The sequence below is a fragment of the Narcine bancroftii genome, chromosome 3 (assembly GCF_036971445.1).
Source record: "Narcine bancroftii isolate sNarBan1 chromosome 3, sNarBan1.hap1, whole genome shotgun sequence".
NCBI lineage: Eukaryota > Metazoa > Chordata > Chondrichthyes > Torpediniformes > Narcinidae > Narcine > Narcine bancroftii.
In genome coordinates this window covers 183,038,805-183,063,149 of record NC_091471.1, presented here as the reverse complement: position 1 = coordinate 183,063,149, position 24,345 = coordinate 183,038,805, and the positions used below count along the sequence as shown (strand labels likewise).

The following is a 24,345-nucleotide window of genomic DNA, read 5'->3' as shown; positions in this document are numbered from 1 at the left end:
CCCCCACATCTCCATCGGGCACACAAAACTCAAAACGGTCAACCAGTTTACCTATCTCGGCTGCACCATTTCATCAGATGCAAGGATCGACAATGAGATAGACAACAGACTCGCCAAGGCAAATAGCGCCTTTGGAAGACTACACAAAAGAGTCTGGAAAAACAACCAACTGAAAAACCTCACAAAGATAAGCGTATACAGAGCCGTTGTCATACCCACACTCCTGTTCGGCTCCGAATCATGGGTCCTCTACCGGCACCACCTACGGCTCCTAGAACGCTTCCACCAGCGTTGTCTCCGCTCCATCCTCAACATCCATTGGAGCGCTTACACCCCTAACGTCGAAGTACTCGAGATGGCAGAGGTCGACAGCATCGAGTCCACGCTGCTGAAGATCCAGCTGCGCTGGATGGGTCACGTCTCCAGAATGGAGGACCATCGCCTTCCCAAGATCGTGTTATATGGCGAGCTCTCCACTGGCCACCGTGACAGAGGTGCACCAAAGAAAAGGTACAAGGACTGCCTAAAGAAATCTCTTGGTGCCTGCCACATTGACCACCGCCAGTGGGCTGATAACGCCTCAAACCGTGCATCTTGGCGCCTCACAGTTTGGCGGGCAGCAACCTCCTTTGAAGAAGACCGCAGAGCCCTCCTCACTGACAAAAGACAAAGGAGGAAAAACCCAACACCCAACCCCAACCAACCAATTTTCCCTTGCAACCGCTGCAATCGTGTCTGCCTGTCCCGCATCGGACTTGTCAGCCACAAACGAGTCTGCAGCTGACGTGGACTTTTTACCCCCTCCATAAATCTTCGTCCGCGAAGCCAAGCCAAAGAAGACAGAATCTGTATGTTATATGAATGTTAAAAAAGATTATAATGTCTTTTTTTGTCAAGTCTATGAAAACTAAAATAAATCATTAAAAAAATACTTCTTCCACTGAAACAGATGCACCTGAGAACATTTCCACCTGTTGCCTTCTCACCTTACACATTATTTTCATACCCTCTTTTCCCTCCTCCACATTTCTATCTGCTCTAGCACTCTGGTTCCCTTTCCTCTGCAAGTCTCACTTAAACACCCAGAGCAGAACAAACAAACCTCCCCGCAAGGATATTAGTTCCCCTTCAGTTCAGATGCAAAGCATCCCATCGGAACAGATCCCACCTTCCCTTGAAGAGAGCCCATGACCCATAAAACTGAAGACCTCCCTCCTGTATTTAGCTACATGTTCACCAATTATCCTCCTATTTCTAACCTCACTAGCACAGCTAGCCATCCTAAGAAGAGGAGAGAGGAGTGAAGGTCTTGGAGACCTGGAAGAGTCAGGACCGGGCTTGCGGTAAGCAAGTTTAAAAAGGGAACAAAGTGGGAATTCAGAGAGTGAGTATTTCAGAACCGTTGCGGAGAGGAGGAGCGAAGGACTCAGAGACCAGGGAGCGTCAGGACAGGCTTAGCAAGTTTAAAAAGGGAGTGGAGCGGGGATTCGGAGAGCGAATAGAAATTGTTGTGCAATATTGTGAACAGTGCATTTCATCAAGGCTGATCCACCCAATCAAAATTCTACAACTGTTGCCTCAGGTCTTCATGACTCATGTTACAAGTCAAGAAGACTCCAAAACCCATCAGCAATTGAAATTCACCAAGACAAATGGTTACTTAAACAAAAGTTGCTTTTAATTTTCTTTAAACATAAAAACATGATCAAACTTTAATTTTTTGCTATTAACTCCCTCCTAATTCTAAGCGCACATGTATGCAATGTGTATATGTTCTGGAAAGTTCTTTGTTTCATCGTCCAATCATTCACTTCTCACTTCTCCAAGTTCACTGGTATCAAGCAATTCTTGAACTGTGCACAGAATTTAAAATTTATGAATCTCTACTAGGATCTGGTGCTTAAAGTTAAATGGTTACCACTCAGGATGGTTCTTGTTGGTTTCAGAGAGATATTTGTTGCTCATAGGACACAACACAAACTGATTTCCTCCAATCAGTCATTTCAGTGTCTTGCTGAAGAAATCTGCCCCATCATGGGTTTTCCAAACGATAACCTCTTCTTCCAGTTCACTAGAGTTCCTCTTGTTTCCCTTTCAGGAGAAACGCTCTAGCCAGCCAGTTCCCCTTGTAAGGACAAGGGTTTTTAACCCGCTGAATTTAGAACTCACAGTCCATGTTCAAAATGGGCTTTTCAACAAGCTGCCAGCTTGTCATGTTGCAGCCTCAATTGCTGAATTGACTTCTCTCTCTCTGCTTGTAAAAACCAGAACCCATCCCAAGGCTTCAAACCTAATCCTTTGCAAAGCCACTGGTGCCTGAATGTTTGGCTTCAGCAAAGCTCTTGCATTTTAAATGAGATGTGAAGTATCTGTTTGTGAAGTGATCTACACTAAACCCCCCACAATCCATCACTTTTAAAGATATATTTATATATAATATACCCCATCACACTCCCCCTACAAAGGAATTTTAAGTCTCAAGTTAAAATTCTGTTATAACTAAATTGACTTTATAATCTCTACAGTGATCACAATATATAACATGTATCCCAATCTTGAGTTTATATTTCTTTACATGTTTCATTTTAACATCTTGACAATCTGCTATTACATTATTTGTACCTCTGATATGATTAATTTGCAGATTATATTCTTGAAATATTAAACTCCAGTTTAACAATCTTTTTTTACTGTGGTCAGTAAATATCACAACTGTTTCATGAGTGGTACCCAGATACACATCAAACTTCTGCAGAGCAAGTATGATAGACAACAGACCCTTTTCAAAAGTGGAATAATTCCTTTGATGAACATTGAAGTTTTTCAAAGTTTAGAAAATTGGATGGTCAATTTCATCATGTTTTTGTAACAAAACTGCACCTACTGCCCCCTCCCAGGCATCCACTGCTAAAGAAAATGGTCTGTCAAAATCACGAGATTTTAAAACAGGGTAATGCCATAGCATCTCCTTTAAATTATCTAAAGCTGTCTGACACTCTTTAGTCCACACAAATTTCTCTCCCTTCTTCAAAAGATTGGTTAAAGGAAGAACAACTTCATCAAAATTTTTGCAAAATTTCCTATGATATCCTGCCATTCCTAAAAACCTTCTCACTGGTTTCTCGCCATTGGGAATAGGAAATTAGAAAATTGCATGCACTTTAGGCTGACTAGGTACAGCTTTGCCATGATCAACTACATGTCATAAGTATGTCACTGTAGCATGTCCAAATTCATGTTAGTTAAATTTATAGTTAAGTTTGCTTTGGATAATTTAGCAAACAATTTTTCGAATTACCTCAGATGTTCTTGCCATGTGTCACTTTTTGTGACCAAGTCATCAATATAAGCATCTACTGTGGCAAACCTCGGTTTATTGAGTTAATCATCCTTTGGAATGTTAAAGAGGCGTTTTTCATATCAAAAGATAGCACATTATACTCGTATAAGCCAGATGGTGTCACAAATGCAGAAATAATCCTTTGTCTCTGTTAGTGGCACACACCAATAACCCTTCAACAAATGGTCCTCAGTAAAAAATTTTGCTTTCCCAATTTTATTAATACTATCATCAATTCTGGGAATAGGATTAGTATCTGTTTTAGTTACTGAATTAACCTTCCTGTACAGAACCTAACAGTTCCATCTGTTTTAGGAACCAGAACACAAGGAGAACTCCAATCTGAGTTCAAAGGTCTAATAATATCATTTTTCAATATATATTCCACCTCCTGATCCATGATTTTACTCTTCTGAATGTTTATTTAGTAAGGGTGTTGTTTTATGGGACTTGCTTCTCCCACATCCACATCATAACAAATCACTGACATTCTTTTTGGCATAGCAGGAAACAAATTTGCGTATTTCAAAAACAACTGCTTCTGTTCTTGTGATTTAAGATGGCCTAACTTTTCCTTCAGATTTTCCAAAATTGCTGAATTAGACAAGTGCACAGGAACCATGGTTACCCGCTCAAGCTTATGTTTCCATAATCTTATGATCCATAACTTCATCAACCTTGTCAACCACCAACACCTCTGAACACAGACTGTTCTCCACTACCTTTTTCCTCATAATAAAGTTTCAACATATTTATATGACAAACCAGAGTTTTATTACTATGAACTGGAGTATTTAATCACATAATTAACCTGAAACCTAATGAATCCTGCACAGCCTCCCTTGCTGCAAATAACAGTAAATAAATACCTTCAATCCTAATCTATCCCATTCTCCAGACAATAAATCTTCATCATATTTTTAAAGAGTAGAATGAAATCTTTCTGAAGCTCCCTGAGTTTCAGGATGGTACACAGATGAAGTAATCTATTTTATTCTCAACTCATAAATCAACTGTTGAAGCAACCAAGACATAAAGTTAGATCCTTGATCACTCTGGATCTCTCTAGGTAATCCAAAAACTGTTAAAAATCTTTCCAAAACCTTTACCACTGTTTTTGCTTTAATATTCCTCAGTGCTATAGCTTCTGGAAATCTGGATGTTGTACACATAATTGTTAACAAGTACTGATTCCCAGCTTTTGTTTTAGACCGGGGACCCACACAATTCACAATAACCCTAATGAATGGTTCCCCAACAACAGGAATAGGTTGCAAGGGAGCTACTGGAGGAACTTGGTTATGTTTCCCTACAACTTGACAAAGGTGACATGTCCGGCAGCAATTTACAACATCCTGCCTCAAACGAGGCCAGAAAAATTGTCTCAAAATCTTATTTATGGTTTTCTTTACACCAAAATGACCACCCAAAGGTGTTCTGTAGACTAGATCTAATATTTCCTTCTGGTAATTTCTAGGAATGATCACCTGATGAATCATTGCCCACTCTTCATTTGCAGGAACATCATAAGGTCTCCATTTCCTCATGAACAATTCACCCTTCAAGTAATATCCACAGGGCATTTCCTTAATCTCTTCCTCATTCACAGCTTTCTCCCTCAAGTCATCAAGATCAGGGGGGAGTCACGTGATGGAGTAGTGGCCGGACGGTGAACTCCAGCCCTCTCCAGAAAAGTCGGGAAAAACAAGAGAAAACACAAAGGCACAGAAATAAAAGTTACAGAAAAGTGAGTATAAAGGTGGAAAGAAGATGGCGACAAAAAAAGAAAAATCGAAAGCAACGGCAAGAAGAGAGGAAGAGAAGACAAAGGAGGAAAAAGGTGAAGGCCTTACCTGTCCGAAGAGGCCCGCTGCGGAGAGAGAAACCCGCTCCCTCAGGTCGGTAAATAATGGACTACAAAAATGGCTCGCTGAGCCGAGTAAAAGTGCGCAACCGCGCATGCGCGAAGTATCGCGCATGCGCGATGCGAATGAAAAAAAACACACCGACGGGAGGGGGGACCAGCTGGGGAGTCGATCTCCATAGCCGGCAACGACAGCTGCCGAACACCTGCAGCAAGAAGAGACCACAGAAGACAATAGAAACAAGAAAGAAGAGGAGGAAAGGGCAACAAAGAAACAACAGATGGTCAACCCAGAGGAAGAAGAAGAGGAAGAGTATGGTGAAATAGAAGAAGAAAAGATAGGCAAGGTAAAGGATATACTTGCTCTTATTAAAGGATACATGGAGTCATTTAAAGAATGGCAAACACAGGAATTTAAGGATTTAAGAAAAAGAATAAACAACACAGAAGAGAAAATAATTAAAATGGAGATGACCTTAACAGAAATGGGAAAAAAAATGGACAAGATGGAAGAGCGGGCAGTAGCAAGCAGAAATGGAGGTAGAAGACTTAAAAAAGAAATTGGAGAAATCTAATAAAAAAACTAAAGAGACACAAGAACTACTAGCTCAAAAAATAGATACAATGGAAAACCATAACAGAAGAAATAACATAAAGATAGTGGGCCTTAAGGAAGATGAAGAAGGCAAGAATATGAGGGAGTTTATAAAAGAGTGGATCCCTAAGACCCTAGGATGTCCAGAACTACAGCATGAAATGGAAATAGAAAGGGCACATAGAGTATTGGCCTCTAAACCACAACCACAACAAAAACCAAGATCTATTGTAGTAAAATTCCTAAGATATACTACAAGAGAAAAGGTACAGGAGAAGACAATGGAAAAAGTAAGAGAGGGCAACAAACCACTGGAGTATAAAGGGCAAAAAATCTTCATTTATCCAGATATAAGCTTTGAACTCCTAAAGAAGAGAAAAGAGTTCAATACAGCAAAGGCGATTTTATGGAAGAAAGGGTATAAATTTATACTAAAGCATCCAGCGGTATTGAAAATATTTATTCCAGGACAACAAAACAGACTATTCTCGGATCCAGAAGAAGCACGAAAATTTGCAAAACAATTACAACAATAGACTGAGGGAGGAAGACGGGTAATGAGAGTTAAAATGATCACGACTGATATGTATGTGGGTAAAGACAAAAATAGACTGAGGGATGAAGTCGGGTAATGAGAGTAAAAATGATCACGATTGATATGTATGCGGGTAAAGAGGTATAAGAGTGAATAGAGACAATGAGCATACATGAATGTATCTGTACTTAGAGGAAAATATAGATAGTATAGACAAGAATTAATAAGGGAAGGTAATGGAATAGAGAGAATAAGGAGGGAATTAAAAGAGTGACCTTTGTGACATATGAAAAGTGAAATCTTTTCTGCGGGAGGCGGGGTGGGGGGAAATAGCGGTCACTGCAAAATCAGTTGACGCTTGCGAGTGGATTCGCAAATCCAATTGGAGAGGGGAGATGTGGTTGTCCGACAAGGGATAAAGGACAACTCAGGAGGTGAAGGGGAGATTGGGGATAAATTAGATAGAAATAGGAGAATAAGGAAAATGTTAGATGTTGTAGGAATGTTGTCTTATAAAGAGTTGAAAATAAGAAAACAGAAATGGAAAAGGAGGAAAGGTAATGATGGAAAAACGGAAAGAGAAGATAAACAAAATATAAAAGGGCTACGCTGAACTATATGTCTTTAAATATTAATGGAATACATAACCAAATTAAAAGGAAGAAACTACCAAATTTAAATGAATAAATGTATTCCATTAGAAAAAAATAACATATTGGTTAAGAAATAATATTGAAATATTCGAACAAGTATAGGAGCCTTACATTAAATACAATAGCGAAAACCTACCGGGGACAAACATTACCTAAGTTGATGGAAGGAGAAGGAAAGAAAAGAATGGACTCAGTAGAATTTCTGGTGTAATTTTGTTGAATGACAACATTGTCTGACTGGCTTAATGCAACCTAGATTGTATACCTAAAATGGATGAGAGGGGGGGGTGGGGGGGTGGTTTGGGAGGAAAGGGGGGGGGGAGAAAAAGTCACTGTATATGTGTGAAAAAGAAATAGTGTATATCATGGCTAATGTGATTTATGGTGTGAAAAATAAAAAAATTAAAAAAAAAGTCATCAAGATCAGAATCTGACCTCTGTTGCAGAATTAACTCTTTCCTTGACAAAGACAAATCTTGACTCTCAAATTTAAACCATTTTTTTTCTGGACTATTTCAGAAGTACTGGAAAAGTCTCTATCAACTGGACCTTCCTCTGCTCTCATCATTTTCTGAGACAAAGACCTGGTTACAGCACATACAGGATACATCTCACAATCCTTTTCAACCTCATCCTTACTAGGCTTATTTGTTAATCTCAAAACTGACCCAACTTTATCCTCTGTCAAATCATTCCCTAATAAGAATGAGACTCCTTGCATAGGTAACTTTGAAATAACTCCTACTACAAGTCCTTTAACTAATTCTGAATTCAAAATTACTTTGTAAAGAGATATTGACCCTACCTCACCTCCAACACCTTTAATCCAAGTTGTCTCTCCTGTATCCATCTTTTGATCAAGAGTTAGAACATTCTCCAACAACAGTGACTGGGCAGCTCCTGTAACTCTAAGAATTTTAACTGGCTCCTGGGAATTCCATCCTTTTTGAAACCAAGCCCTCTGACACAAAAGGTTTGAATGCATCCATAACATCTTTACCAGGTATGGAACATCTGTTCTCATTAAATTCAACTATCTGAATACACACTTCTGGTAGTGTTTTTTCAACACTAAACAATTTGCAAGAACATGACCAAGTTTCTTACAAAAATGACACACAAGTCCAGAAGATCTGTCCTTTCCCATCTTATCTTCATCTTTTTTTTTTAATATTCTCCCCAGACTTATAGTTTTAGGTTTACTAGTCTGCTCCATATTGACCTTCTGAACAGGTTTACTACTGTTCCACATTAACTCTCTGAAAAGATTTACTAATCTATTCCGCATTAACCCTCTGAACAGGCTGACTAATCTATTCCGCATTAACCCTCTGAACAGGCTGACTAATCTATTCCACATTAACCCTCTGAACAGGCTGACTAATCTATTCCGCATTAACCCTCTGAACAGGCTGACTAATCTATTCCACATTAACCCTTTGAACAGACTTACTAATCTGAAATGTGTTTTTGTGAATCAGGGCATATTCATCTGCTAACCTAGCCATTTGCTGCCATGTCCTCATGTCTTTTTCATCCACATATAATTTCATTTGGAACATGACTTTTAATTTCCTCAATTAATGTCAATTGTCTTAATCTGTCAAAATCATTATTTATTCTTTTTGTGATGCATCAACGGTCAAAACATAGATTTTTCGAGAGCAAAATCCATACAAGATTGGTTCCATGTTTTCACCAAACTCCTAAATTTTTGTCTATATGCTTCTGGAACCAATTCATAACCTTTCAATATTGCTTGTTTCATCGTCTCATAATTTACCACTTGCTCTGTAGTCCAGCTAGAGGATGCAATTTGTGCTTTTCCCTTCAATACACGGAGCATAAGAGACCATTTTTCTTTTGGGCACCTTGAGCTCTCTGCAACCTTTTCAAAAAGCTGAAAATATGCATCTCTCATCAAAAGGAGGAACTAGATTTACCTCTACTAGCCAAAAACCTCTCCCCATGAGTTATAGTCACACTTCTCTAACCTCCCTCAATCTCAATTTTTAACTTATCTAATTCAAATCCTCTTTCAAATGTCTCTTTCAACATCCTCCCTGTTTTTTAGCCACCTCTAACTCATATATCCTCCATTTTTCATCCTCCCCCCTCCATTTTTCAGCTTTCTCTGCATCATATTGTTGTCTCTGCAACTCAAACTCCCTTTTCTCTTTCTTCTTCCACCCTCAATTTCTCCAATTCAACAGATCGATCCTCTAGAAATTTTCTAAGTCCTTCTCAACAAATTTTCTCTTACCTATATAATATTTCACTAAAATCCTCGGTATTTGTATTTTCTTCATCCAGTGCTTGACTTCAGGAAGATTTAATTCTTTAGTAATGACCATCAGTTCTTTTTCTTTTTCTCTACAGTTCCGCAGGTGATGGGTGTAACAAAAATGTATTAACATCCATTGCTGCTGTTTTTCCCACACACACAAGCTTTAAATAAGATTGGAAAAACCAATAAACTAAATCACAACAATTCCAAAAGTTTAAGGTCCCAAAGATTTATATCCGAAAAGTATGCGTCCCTACTTGTTATGAGCCCAGAAGACTTCAAAACCCAGCAGCAATTGAAATTCACCAAGACAAATGGGTTATTTAAATGAAAGTTGCTTTTAATTTTCTTTAATCATAAAAACAGGATCAAACTTTAACTTATTACTATTAACTTAACCCCCTTCTAATTCTACGTTCACTGTCCAATCTCACTTCTCACTCCTCCATGTTCACCGGTATCAGGCAATTCCTATACTGTGCACAGAATTTAACATTTATGAATCTCCACCAGGCTCTGGTGCTTAAAGGTAAATGGTTACCACTCAGGAAGCTTCTTGTTTTTAGAGAGATATTTATTGCTCGTTGGACACAACACAAACTGATTTCCTCCAATCAGCCACTTCAGTGTCTTAATGAAGAAACTTTCTCCATAATGAGTTTTCCAAATGACAACCTCTTCTTCCAGGTTACTACAGATTCCTCTTGTTTCCCTTATTTCAGGAGAAACACTCCAGCCAGCCATTTCCTCTTGTAAGGACTACAAGGGTTTTGAACAGGGTGAACTCAGAACCCGTCTTCAAAATGGGGTTTTCAACAAGCTGCCAGCTTGCAGAACTCACCACTCTCTCTCTCTCTCTCTGCTTGTAAAAAACCAGAAACTCTCCCAAGGCTTCAAATTCCATCCTTGAAATATTTTTATCAGCACTTGAGCCCGGACTTTTCTATTTGCATCTGCTTTTGAAATTCTTTCCAAAGCAGTTCCATTGTCTCTGCAAACCCACTGGTGCCTGAATGTCTAGCTTCAGCAAATCTCTTACATTTTAAATGAGATGTGAAGTGTAAGTATCTATGAAGTGACCTACACTAAACCCCCACAATCTTTTAAAAAATATTTATAAGTAATATAATATAACTTTTCACTCTGAAAAGTTCAATGTGTGGAGTTTTGCTTTATTGTGAAATTTGCATACATCAAAGTTTAATGGAGAGGAATGGGACATTTCCAGTACCGGCAGCCAGGATGGAATTGATGCAAATGAATGTTTTCACCCCTTTGCTTCCAATGTGTTTGGTCTCAACACTAAGAATGTACTTAATTGCACCAATATGAAGCTTCTTTACTCATCCTCTCTCCCTCCACATTACCCCCGCCCCACTTCACTCCTTCCCCCCACTCTCACATGCGCACATCCAACATCTTTTAGGCTGTTCACAGGAATTCTACACCATGCAGTATGATGTTATAGTCCAACATGCATTTTCTGCTATTCTTGCAAGGATGCTTCATTTTCTATGTACATTTAGGCGAGAACTAAATATGCTAAAGTGGGGATGATCACTCCCTCTTTAAAACACAGGCAGACACTAGTTGGAGTTTATACTCAATGTAGCATACAGTTTGTTTAGTTTCTCCAACAATGCATTCCACTGCTCATTAAATATTTAAAAAAGGCAAATCCAAGACATAAACATCCAGAAGTAGAGCAATTAAGTTAATAAATGGCTTACATCAGAAGTGCACCATAAGTCACAGACTTCAGCAAAAGAAACACTGTCTGGTAGGAAGGGAATCAGAGAAACATAACGAGCCACCAACTCCTGAAACACATGGGCAGATAAGATCAAGTAGTACTAATTTCCTGACAATAATTAGTATAAGAATCATTTGTATAATGAAATGACCAAAATATGCTTGAGTTTCAATTAAATATTACAGTGTGCATTACAAGATGGCTTGAAAACAAATAGGATTCAACTCAAAATGTTTATGTACATTTAAAGTTATTTAAAGTATTTCAAGCAGTTTCACAGTAAGCCAAGCATAGATTTTCAAATCAGGCAGCTCATTTCCATTGTGCTTTTAGAAATTTCTTAAGGATATCAAGATTACCTCATTTGACCATAAGCAAAGGAATTTTAAAGCAACAAACAATAAAAGGAGGGAAACAAACAGTTTTCACCAGATTTAGTAATGCAATTATTTTTGAGGGACAGAGGCCATTGTGTATGACAGAGTGATGTTTGTCCCTCTAAATTCAGTCATTAAATTTGTCTTTATAAATTCCCCAAAACCACCTCTCCTCTGATGTTTCATTCCTGTAGCCAAGAACGAGAAACCCAGGGACATAAAATACTGAAATTAGGCCCAGCAGAACAAAAAGGCAAAGCAGAGAATTGGTAAGAAACTTCAACATTGAAGGGAATTAATGAAAAGCAGCCACCAAATAAACTTGAATAAAGGAAAAATAGCAAATTTTTAGATGAGAGGGATTTAGGTGGAATTTTTTTTAAATAAAGAGAAATTTGGACAATCATTTCAAATGGAAGCAGATTCCAAAAAATATGAAGCGAGGTTTGCTTCAGTTCACTCCAAAAAAAAGGACAGAAATCTGAGCAAATGATCTCTATCAATGCTTGAGGACATCGCAAATCTAAATAGGTCATATGCATTAAATGGTAGGCTATTGAGATGTGCAGAGCAACAAAGGGATTTAGGAGTTATGGTAAATAGTACCCTCAGGGCTGATACTCAGGTAAATGGTGTGGTGAAGAAGGCATTTGAAATGTTGGCCTTCATAACTCGGAGTATTGAATTCAAGAGTAGGGAGGTTATGATGAAATTGTCCAAGGCATTGGTGAGGCCAAATTTGGAGTACTGTGTACAGTTTTGGTCACCAAATTATAGGAAAGATATAAACAAAATAGAGAGTGTGCAGAGAAGGTTCACGAGAATGTTGACAGGATTTCAGGGTCTGAGTTCCAGGGAAAGGTTGTGCAGACTGGGGCTTTTTTCTCTGGAGCGTAGAAGATTGAGAGGGGACTTGATAGAGGTGTTTAAGATTTTAAAAGGGACAGACAGAGTAAATGTGGATAGGCTTTTTCAACTAAGAGTGGGGGAGATTCAAACTAGAGGGCATGGTTTAAGATTGAAGGGGGAAAATTATAAGGGGAACATGAGGGGTAATTTATTTACGCAAAGGGTGGTGGGGATGTGGAATGAGCTTCCGGCAGACGTGGTCGAGGCGGGATCATTGGTTACATTTAGGGAAAGACTGGATCGCTACATGGAGTGGAGAGGATTAGAGGCGTATGGACCGAGTGCTGGTCAGTGGGACTAGGAGGGTGGGGATTTGTTACGGCATGGACTAGTAGGACCAAACTGTTCTGTGCTGTAAGTGGTTATATGGTTATATAATTATAACATACTTTTATATATTGCCCATGAGATAGTAAAAATGTCCAAATGTGGTACTCCAGAAAATAGTTGTTGAAAGCAAATGATGGTTTGCCTAAATTGTCTCTTTATTTGCAAGTTCCTCATACAAATTAATCCATCTGGGCCAAAACCATGAGGAATATTTTTAAATGTTACTTAATATCTCCAAACTGCTGAGGCGATGGATAGAAACTCACCATTGTGGCTTCAGAATTATTAGGAAACACATCCAGTAGCTCCTTGGGTGGAAAAAGTGGTTTAATGAACCTTGTTACAAAAACCATTTTGCCAGTGAGATCAGCGACCACTGTTATACATCGGCGGCTTGGGAACTTTTGTGCGATTTCCTTCTGGAATTTGTCAGCTCTCTGTAGCAGTTTCTCATCCTCCTGTGTTTCAAACTGAAAATACAAGAAAAGTCAGAAAGACTGTCAGCATGAAGAAATGCTTTGTTTTGAAAATAAAAAAGGCCAATTTGATACATCACTGAACAAGTGATATGACAGTAGAACAAGTCATACGGAAATTATAAAAAATTCAATCATCCATCATGTGAGAGATGAGTAAAACTGATATAAAAATATGAAGATGAGGAAACTAATATAGATATATGGGTAAATGAATAAAGCCAGTATGAACAGGATAAGAAATGGATATTAGAATGTAGGAAGTAGAGTTAGTCTGAATAAGATAAGGGTCTTCTAGCCCTAGATAGAATTAGCAGGTTTTGCATATGTAATTAGTAAGCCCTAGACAGTAGCAAGTTCAACATATGAAGAGGCTGTAGCCCTGAGAGTTGGGAAGGTGTAAATTAGAACAAAGTCGGGTTTGTGAATAAGGACAATGAGGATAATGACATGATGAGACACCTACAGGATACCCCCTGATCCTCCAAGTGCACAGAAACAGCACGTAGGCAGGCAGGATTGCCTAATGCCAAACCTATCCAGGAGGCAGAAGAATGTAAGGGGGAGGGTATTCCTATACTGAAATTAACTGTATAAAAGTTGGGTGAGCCCCAGTGTATGTGTGTATTCCCAGGGTAAGGGGAAGCACCCAATTTTATATTGTTGTATAATAAATGTTCTTTGTTCTCAATTTTTGTCTCGAGCAATTTCTGTGAAGGTACTTCTGTTTCTAACAATCATAACATATTTTAAGATTATTAAACTCATCATTAAACAAGTGCTGACTTTCTGAGACTTTTTAAAAAATTTTCCAGAATATTTAAACCATTCACATTAAAAGAATTATTACCTTTTTCAGCATCTCTGTCATCTGCAAAGAAGCATCAAAAAGAAGAGAGAAAATAAAGATACACATAATGCACAAGGAGAAGAAAGATCATTCGCATCCTGAGTGTAATTATGAAATCTGAAAATAAATTTCTCACTTAATTAGGTCTGCTTTTTGCTCATACCCAATGAAGGGTTCAGACCTGAAATGTTGGTTACCTTTTGCTTCCTATATAGATGCTGTGTGACCGGCTAAGTTTCTTCAGCACTGAGGGAGGCTGCCAGAAATGATAGGACAGAAGGTGTGAGAGATGGAGGGACAGATAGGGGTAAAAACTATTATGGTGGGGGAAGGGGAGCAAGAAAAGTTAGGGAGAGCTTGTTGAAATGGTTTGTGACAGGAAGGTCACATTTACACTCAAGAAAGCATTTGGTCCATCAATATAGAGGCAGTCACACTCAAGTACACACAGTAGATTAGATTGGATTACACGATTGTAATTGGCTAAAACTGTCAGTTCGAAACAGTTCAATAAATTCATAAACACTTGCAAAATAAAATCTTCAAATTGGCACATATAACAAAGCGTATTCAAGGAAGACATACATATAGCATCTCAATGAAATGAAAATTACAAGTTACTCATCAGGAGGCAGCAAAGCCGATTTCAGCAGATAAAGTCTGCTCTCCTTCCCTTCTTTAAACATGCTGGTGAATTTTGATGATACCAAGGGTGACATGAATTGTCCTGTCTCCCACCATTTCCTAACCCATGTGATATCATTGCTATAACACAGGATCTCGCCTTGATGCTTCCAGCTGCTTTCACTCAGTGAACTCTGACTGGGGAAATTGTGCAGGGTGAAGAGCCCAGTAATGACTGTGTATTCTGGAACAGCAAGTTTTTACCATGTAGTGCTAACAGTGTAGGTATTTGCTGATGAATTGTTTTTTTCAGTAGAACCAAAGGAGAAATTCATATTCTCTGATAAATTAACTTCTATAAATGCCTTTCTTATCTCACACTGTGCTGCTCTGTATCTTTCATTCTAAAATCCGGGCACAAAACCTACTCTGCAATCCTGGGGAATAACTGACCCACAGTTTTAGCGGTGTAGTCAAAGTCTCTCGAGACCTCTGCTTCTCCTGCTCTGCTCTTCTCTGAATTCTGAATCCCTCAGACCGCAACTACTCGTGAAATATGGGGAAGAAGTTGATTCATTTAGATCCTCACACAACAGAAGCTGAAATATATCTCAGATCAATATCTCAATTTTCCTTTCCAAAATGATTTGCTTTTCAATACATAACCAAACACAACAGCAGATGCAAGATTCATAGCAGGGTTTTTTTTTAAAAAAGAAATACATTATTTTAAAAACAGTCAAGATTTGGAGCAGGCTTATGCTTTAACTTGCATTAAAATCTGCTTGAGTACTATTATACTAATAGTCAGAATCTTACTAAAGATTTGTTTTCACATATTTAATCATGATTCCATGAGGGTTCCCCTGCTCACTCCTAATAGGCGGAGGCCAAGGCCCACTGAGTTGCTCCAGGAGATTTGTGTATTGCTCATATTCCCTTCACTGATTCTCATTCTTGCAATTATCCATTCTTCTTACACAGCATTGCTTCTCAACCTTTTTCTTTCCACTCACATACCTCTTTAAGTAATCCTTACGCTATCAGTGCTCTGTGATTAGAAAGGGATTGCTTAAGGTGGGAAGGTTGAGAATCATTGCTCTAGACCCAATTGTTACTGAAATATTTTGCTTGAGAAAAATTGTCATTGGCCCATTTCCTTTGAAGTTATGAAACCGTGAACATAACAAGTCAATTAGGTTCAATTAAAACAGTGGTTTTAAAACTTTTTCTTTCAACCCACATACCACCTTAAGCAATCCTTTACTAATCACAGAGCACCTATTGCACCCCAAGGTCCCTCTGTTTATCTACATTATTTTTTGAATATTTTATTTAAAATTTTAAACATGCATTAATATTTAGATACAGAAAATATCCCTCATACATCTCAAATCAGTAATACATAGTATTATATCTGCCAAACCCTCCCTCTAAATCATAATAGTCCCAGAAACATTAAAAAAAATAAAAGAAATGATATTAGAAAAAGGAAAAAGAAAGAGAAAGAAAGAAACACATATGGTTATTGAAGTTAATACATTCAATCAAATTTTGCCTTTACAATATTAAATATGTAGCGGCTACTATGGTAGAGCTACTAAAGAAATACAAACACATGCCAGGGTAGTCAACTCAAGACCGATTTATTCAGGGTTTACAGGCTTTTTTTATATACTATGTGTCCCGGGCTCCACGGGACAAGGTGGGACGTTACTATGAGATTGCTGCCCATCCACGAGACTGGCAGGTTTAAATCTAGCCTTGTAAGTGTCCCGTGTCTTTTGGCAGGTGACTCAACAGCTCAACGTGCTGTTCCTCGGCACTTGGTATCCCTCGCGTGCGGTCCATTAGGTGAGTAGGCAGACGTCCGCATTATGGTTCCACATACATGCAGAACCATGCTGGCAACAGTTCGCATTGCTGCGCTGTGCGCCTGCTTGGCCCGCTCCATGGCCATTACATCACCCCCCCGCCCCAGAATTGTCACCGGAAATTAAAACACTAGTTGCGTGTGCCTTAGGAGGATGCCCACGCTGCCTGGGCTGGGGGCATTGGATGGGTGCAGTGGGATCCATATGGGCAGGCTTGAGTCTGTCTACACTAAACAGCTGCGAATGTCCCCCAATGTCCAAAGTAAACACAACTCCTTCCCTCCTAATCACACAGAAAGGGCCCTCATTTGGTCTTTGTAACGGAGCTCCTGGGACTTGTCTGCAAACAAAAACAAAATCAGAGTTGAGGAGCTGTGGGGGCACATGTTGTTTAGGGGTTCCATGCCAGCTGGTAGGAACAGGTTTCCTGCTAGTGATACCATGTCGAAGTTGCTGAAGGACATCCAGGTCAGAGTTGGTTGTGAAATGAATGTCCCCTGGAACTGTAAGTACGGTGCAGACAAATCTTCCTTTGGGATCATGCGAACGCCCAGTAGAACTCATGGCAACTCATTGACCCAATTGGGACAGTTGCCGGTGGAAATGTTTCACAAGGCTGTTGGACTGTGGGTGGTATGCCGTGGTGTGGTGCAGGTGTGAGCCACAAAAGCACACAAAGGCAGACCATAATGCAGAGGTGAATTGTGCGCCATGGTCTGAAGTTATGTGTGTTGAGACACCAAATCTAGCAATCCAATTGACGATGAATGCCCTAGCACATGTTTCAGTGTCACTGGATGGCAACGGGATGGCCTCTGGTCAACATGTGGAACGGTCCACCAATGTTAAAATGCATCTCCTATTTTGAGATACTGGCAATAGCCCGACCAGGTCCACAGGCCCGTGTTCAAACCTCCTGCATACCACTGGAAAAGGCTGAAGAGGTGCCTTGGTGGGCTGCTGAATTTTGGCCATCTGGCAGGAGGCTCATGCACGTGTCCATTGAGCGACGTTTTTTCTTAGTCCATGCCATACGTATTTATTTGATATAAGCTTGACTGATGTTCTGATGGATGGATGATACAATCCATCTGGTCGAAAAGGCGTCACCTCCATGATACCGGATCAATGGTCTAGGGTAGCCCAAAGACATGTCACAAAGTAGGGTTGGGCTGCACTGTTGTGGTATCACCCGTTGTATGTCTAGGTTAGTAATGGTCATACTGTATGCCTGAACATTGGGGTCTATGGCCTGTGCACTGGCCAATTCAGGAATATTGATTCCACCCTGAATATGAATACAGTCGGTCTGGACAGCATATCTGTGACAAGATTGTCTTTCCCTGAAACAAGGCGGCGGTCTGTTATGAATTCTGAAACGTACGATAAGTGACACTGCTATCTTGCCAACCATGGATCCGTTATTTTGCTGAAGGCAAAAGTGAGTGGCTTATGATCCATAAACACAGTGAAATGGCGACCTTCCAAAATATATCGGATAGATACAATGACAACAGTTCCCAATCAAATGTACTATATTTAATTTACGCTAGCCTTAAATGCCTGCTGAAGAAAGCGAGGGGTTGATAATGGCCATTAACGTACTGCTCAAGAACCGCACCCATGGCCGTACTTGAGGCATCAGTGCTTAGTACCAAGGTAGCCTCAGTGTTGGGACGGACGAGCATTTCTTCTTCGGCATTCGTAAATGCAATCTGTGCCTCTGATGTCCAGGTAACGTCCCTGTGCTTGGTGGAGAGGATCTGAAACAGTGGTCGAAGAATATTACCAGCTGCAGGAATAAACCGGTGATAAAAGTTTGTCATGCCCAGAAATTTCTGTAGTCCCTTAACTATGGTAGGTTGGAAAAAGCACGGACTGCGTCTACCTTGCTGGATAATGGAAATATACCTCAGCCGTGATCTAGTGTCCTAGGAAGTTGATGGTGGATCTGCCAAACTGAAATTTGCCAGGGTTGAAGGTAAAACCGACTTCCTCTAGCCATTGGAAAAGGCAGTGCAAATGCAGTTGGTGATCCTATTCAGTTTGACTGGCTACAAAGATGTCATCTAAGTAAATGTAGGCAAACTCCAAATCCCTGCTTAAAGCGTCCATCAGCCGCTGGAAGGTTTGAGCAGCGTTTTTCAATCAAAACGGCATCTTGAGGAATTCAAAAAGCCCAAAAAGGGTAATAATTGCTGTTTTAGGGATATCATCCTTATGGATAGGTATCTGATTATCTGATGATATCCTTTGACCAGATCGACCTTGGAAAAAATATGGCAACGGTGTAGATGGGCAGCGAAATCCTGTATATATGAGGAATTGGGTACCTGTCGGGTGTAGTAACATCGTTAAGCCTATGGTAATCGCCGCAGGGTCTCCATCCACCTGCCTTCTTGGGTACGATGTGCAATGGTGATGCCCAAGGACTGTTGGAGTGTCGAATGATACCCAACTCTTCCATTGCCAAAAACTCTGTCTTTGCTTGCAGCAGTTTATCAGGTGGAAACAACAAACCCTGGCATGAATCAGTGGGCCTGAAGTGTCTGTGTAATGAGACACACCATGGACTGCTTTTGAAGCATTGAAAATAGGAGTGAGAATACGGGGAAATTTGTTGAGCAGGGCAGCACAGGCATCCTTGTGCAGCGTATGTACTGAGCTGGGAAACTCTCCCTTTTCTGCATGCCAGTGGGTATGCCTGAAAGGTGGTGGCATGAACCAATTTCCTCCATTTCACATCTACCAGTAAGCCATGGGATTGCAAAAAGTCCACTCCCAAAGCAGGTTGAGCAACAGAAGCTAAGACGCAATTCCAATGGAATGCGGTTCCACCCATTCCAATTGTGATCGGTCATGTGCCAAAGCTAGGAATGGCAGTTCCATTGTTGTTTACGCGTCCTTTCAAAATAGGTCAGTGGGAGTAAACTAAGCTCAGCACCCATGTCTACAAGAAACTTGCGCTTACCCACATCGTCTTAAAGATACAATAGGCCGGTATTTGTGCCAGCTGCTGAGACCACTACTGGCAGCCGGCTCTTTCATTTCCCGCCTTTTTCCTGTAATAGGTACATGGCTGGATGCATTTATGGGGATTTTTCCCTCATTGGTGATGGTAAAAACATCACTCTTGACGTACGTCAGCACGTTTCTCCTTCTTTGAATGGACTGCAGATACAGGATACTCGTAGGACGCGGAAGATGTATCTGCTGCCAAAACAGGCAGTATTTGAGCAGACTCTTGTGTAGGAGTACAATAAAGCGTGTCAGTCTCCCGTGCTATCATGGGGACAGCGGAAATCCATGTTCGCAATGGGTATGGTGACGTGAGCTGGCAGCTTTGATAGGTTTCATCTATACATTCCCAAATGTGAATCCAATTTACATGTTACTGCTATATATTTTCTTGCAACTGCTAATGCAATTTTCACGAATTCCTTTTGAAACATATTTAGTTTCAGTTTTGGCCTTATACCAGATATATTACCTAATAACAAAAGCATTGGATCTGGAGGAGATTTAACTTTAGTAACCTGTTCTGAAAATGCTCCTAATCCATCCAAAAGGTCTCAATTTGGAACATGACCAAGTGGAGGGTAAAAAAAAGTCCCTATCTCTTGAATACATCTGAAGCATTTTTCTGTTAAGTCTGATTTCAGTCTATTGAATTTCTATGGGGCAAGATATAACTTATGTAAAAAGTAATATTGAACCAATCTATATCTAACATTTATTGCACTTGACATACTATCATGACACAGTTCCAACCAATTTTTCTTCCCAATACTAACATCTAGATCAGTTTCTTACCTTTGTCTAAATCTGTGAATTCCTTGTTTTCGAATTGCCTTTTGCAATAATGCATACATAGCTGAAATAAACTTCTTAACAGTTTTATTTCAAATCAAACTTTATATTTCACTCTTTTCAGGTAATGAGATTATCCTGTATATACCCTTATTTGATAACAACAAAATATTGTATAATTTTGTAAACCGTATTTATTTTTCAATTGATCAAATGACATTAAACTTCTCCCTTCAAAACAATCCACTTTTCTCCTAATTCCTTTGCTAGACCAAGTGTTTAAAAAGTCGGTTGTTCATTGTAAAATGAATAAATCTATTTTGAGTCAATGGCTCATAGTATTTCATAATTCCTCATTCCTATTTCAACATTTACCATATTCCATATACTAATCAAATGTTTCAACAATTCATCTCCAATATTAATTTCTTATCCCATTTGTATACAAAACCTTTAGGCATTGTTCCCCCCATTTTAACCATCTCTATCTTAATCCACACTGGTTTCTCTTCCTCTTTAAAGAAGGAAGAAAGAAATCTAATTTGTGCTGCTTTATAATAATTTTTAAAATTTGGAAGTTTTAAACTACCCAATTCATATTTTCAAATTAATTTTTTTAATGAGACTCTCAACATTTTTCCCTTCCAAATAAACTTTCTTACACATTTATTCTGTTCCTGAAAAAAATTCTGTGGAATAAATATAGGTAATGTTTGAAAAAGATATTGTAACCTAAAAAAAATATTCATTTTATACAATAAACTCTTCCCAATAAAGTTATCGATAATTCCATCTATTTTTAAAAAAATATTCATCAAATTTCTTAAGTAAGGGGTTATAATTCAAATTAAATATATTTTTTAAATTATTATCTACTAGTATCCCTAAATATTATATTTCATTGACTGGCTATTTAAATTGAGTACCCCTTTTACATTGTGTATAATCACCCACAATAAGAGGAATAATCTCACTTTTATCCCAATTTATTTTGTAACCAGATACCATTCCATATTCTTTTACTCTTGAATATAATTTAGGTAATGAACTTTCCAGTTCCATCAAGTAAACTATCATCTGCAAATAAATTAATCTTATGTTCCTCTCTACCAACTCTAAAGCCTTTAATATCAAGATCAGACCTAATCAATTCTGCCAATGGTCCTACTGCTAAAATAAATAAGGCTGGCAGCAATGGACACCTTTGTGTACTAGATCTAGTTAATTGAAATATGTCAAAGACTTCTCGCATTTGTTACCACCTTAGCTTTTGGAACATTATACAGGGCTTTAATCCAGTTAATAAATGTTTGCCCCAGTCTAAATATTTCAAGTACATTAAATTTTAAAAAGTCCCATTCTACTCTATCAAATGCTTTTTCTGCACCTAAAGCCACTGCTACACTTTTTTAAAATTTTCTGTGCCAAGTGAATCATACTCATCAATCTGCTCACATTGTCTTTTTTTTAAACAAACCCAGTTTCATCCATAATTATTAACTTTGGTAAATATTTTTCCAAGCTATTTACAAATTTTTTCCTACTATTTTATTATCTGTATTTAATAAAGATATAGGACTATATGAAGATGGCTTTAAAGGATCTCTATCTTTTCTTAGAATTACCATTATTATTGCTGTTTTAAAGGATTCCGGTTAAGTATGTGTTTCATCTGCTTGATTTAATACTTCCATAAATGGAGGAGTTAATACATCCTTAAACTCATTATAAAATTCAGGCAGGGGACCATCCTCTCCCAGAGATTTATTATTTTTAAATAACTCAGTGCCTCTCTAACCTCTGTTAATGTGAAAGGGGCAGCCAACTCTCTTTGATCATTCAAATTTAATTTAGGTAAATTAATTTGAGTTTAAAAAAAATCATCAATTTTATTGTTATCTTTTAAAGACTCCGATTGATACAATATTAAGTAAAATTGTTTAAAATTATCATTAATTTCTTGAGGTTTATAACAAATTAAATTTGAATCATTCATAGTTGCAATAATCATTCTCGATGTTTATTCTATCTTTAATTGCTATGCAAGAACCTATACACTCTTTCATAATTCATAATATTTCTATTTAGTTCACATTATTGCTTTTGCTATTCTGTATGTTTGTAAAGTACTCTATTGAAACTTTTTATTTACAAGAAGTCTTCATTTATCCTCACTTGGTTCTGTAAATATTTTTCTAAAATTTGTTATCTCTACCTCCAAATATTCTAATTCTTTCAAATAATCCTTTTTAATTTTATTTAAAACCAAGTTAGAACCAAATTTCAAAAAGATACTTATCTGCCTTCTTTCCTTTTTATTAACCTAGTTAAGCCTCTATCTATAAACTAATTCTTGTCCATCTATCATTGTTATTGCCAACAATGGAGAATGATCAGATAAAATTCTTGCCTTATACTCTGCTTGCTGTATTCTACCTTGAAGTTGGGCAGATATTAAAAATAAATCAATTCTAGAATAAGAATTATGTCAACTAGAATAAAAAGAATAGTCTCTTTCTCTTGGATGAAATCTTCTCCAAGCATCTACCAAATTTAAATCTTTCATCAATGACAATGCTTTTGTCCTTACTACAACTCTTGCTGACCTCTCTAAAATTGGATCTAAACAAAAATTATAATCTCCTCATATTAGCATATTTTCATTAGCATTTGCCAAATTCAAAAAAGTTTTTTGTATAAATTTATCATCTACATTTGATACATATATATTCATAAGTGTCTAATACTCTGAAAAAAAATTGACATTGTATCATGATATATCTACCTGCGGTGTCTGTAATTACATTTTGTATTTTAACAGTTAGTTTCTCATCTATTAAAATAGCTGCTCCCCTTGCTTTTGAATTAAATGAAGGAACTGCAACATATCCAGTGCCTTTTTAAACTTCTGATGTTTTTTCAATTAAATAAGTTTCTTCTAAAAGTTATGTCTACTTTCATTTTCTTAATATGTGTCAATATCCTTTTTCTCTTCACCAGTGCTACTAAGCACATTAATATTAAAACAAAACATTCAATACTTTACACATTGATATATTTTTTTATTCATCCATATACACCTCTCCTTTACCTCCCCCCTCCTTGGTACTTCAATTCTCTTATAAATCCAAAAGCAATGCAATTATTACCAACCAATCCAGATGAAAGAGAAACAAAGTTAAACAGACAGAGATCCCCAAATTAATGTTGTCACAGTCATACACAACATTACCGCCCCCCCTCTTCGTTATGGGTAGTGGCCAAAGCCATAAACACACACGATTCGGTGTTCCTCCAGTTCCCCTGATTATTCATTTCTTCTTCCATTCATATCTTTCAGACAGATTAATGTAAGCTTAATCATCTTCTGTGTTTGAGGGAGAATTTCACACACCTAGTTGCTGCGCTGCTCTCTGGCCAACATCTTGACGAATATTTGGTAAAAAATCTGCGTACTCTTGCGCGCATCCAGGGTCTGTAAAAAAACTTGTTCAGTCCTCCTTGGACAAAAACCTTGAGAGTCGCAGGATGATGTAAAACTAAATTGCAATCTTTTTTCCACAAAGTATTCTTCACTGGATTAAATTCTTTCCTCTCTTCAACAATTCAAAACTGACATAAGAAAATCTTATTTCCATTATATTTCAATGGTCCCTTTCTTTCCTCGGCTGCTTTGCTGCAAGTTCTGGCATTTGTTCTCTAACCTGATAATGAAGAACTTTATCAATATAGGCCTTGGTTTTAAATCAGGTGATGGCTGTGGGTGGTCTCAAAGCCCTATGGGCCCTCTCTATTTCAATATCTCCTTGGAACATTTTCTGTCCAAAGACTTCTGGAATTCAACATTGAAAATGTTATATTATCCCCTTCATCACCTTCTTTAAGACCAATAATTCTACTAAAGTTCTTTAGTGAATTCACTTTTTCCACACAATTGCTTATTAATAACAGAAAGAGCATCAGCTGAGTTTGCCATTTTATCCATTCTTTCTTGAACCATCTCTACATCAGATTCCACATTCTTAACTCTCTCTTCCACATCATCAAATCTTTTTTGCAATTTATTCA

The 24,345-nt window shown here is 38.2% G+C and overlaps 1 protein-coding gene across 13 annotated transcripts in view; it reads right to left on the bottom strand.

Moving 5' to 3' along the window:
- Nucleotides 1–24,345, bottom strand: part of cc2d2a (coiled-coil and C2 domain containing 2A) — a 181,366-nt gene that overhangs the window by 22,002 nt on the left and 135,019 nt on the right. For 10 of the 13 annotated variants that reach the window (XR_011353988.1, XM_069926023.1, XM_069926018.1 and 7 more), the window contains 3 exons: nt 13,970–13,990; nt 12,910–13,113; nt 11,005–11,094 (listed from right to left, as the gene is read on the bottom strand). Coding sequence is in view for 11 of the 13 variants with exons in the window: in XM_069926023.1 (XP_069782124.1) it covers nt 11,005–11,094; nt 12,910–13,113; nt 13,970–13,990 (315 nt within the window). In the remaining 2 variants the exon portion in view is untranslated. Of the gene's footprint in view, nt 1–9,108; nt 9,361–11,004; nt 11,095–12,909; nt 13,114–13,969; nt 13,991–24,345 lie in introns of those variants that run through there. The other 3 variants (XR_011353989.1, XM_069926030.1, XM_069926022.1) reach the window with 3 other exon arrangements.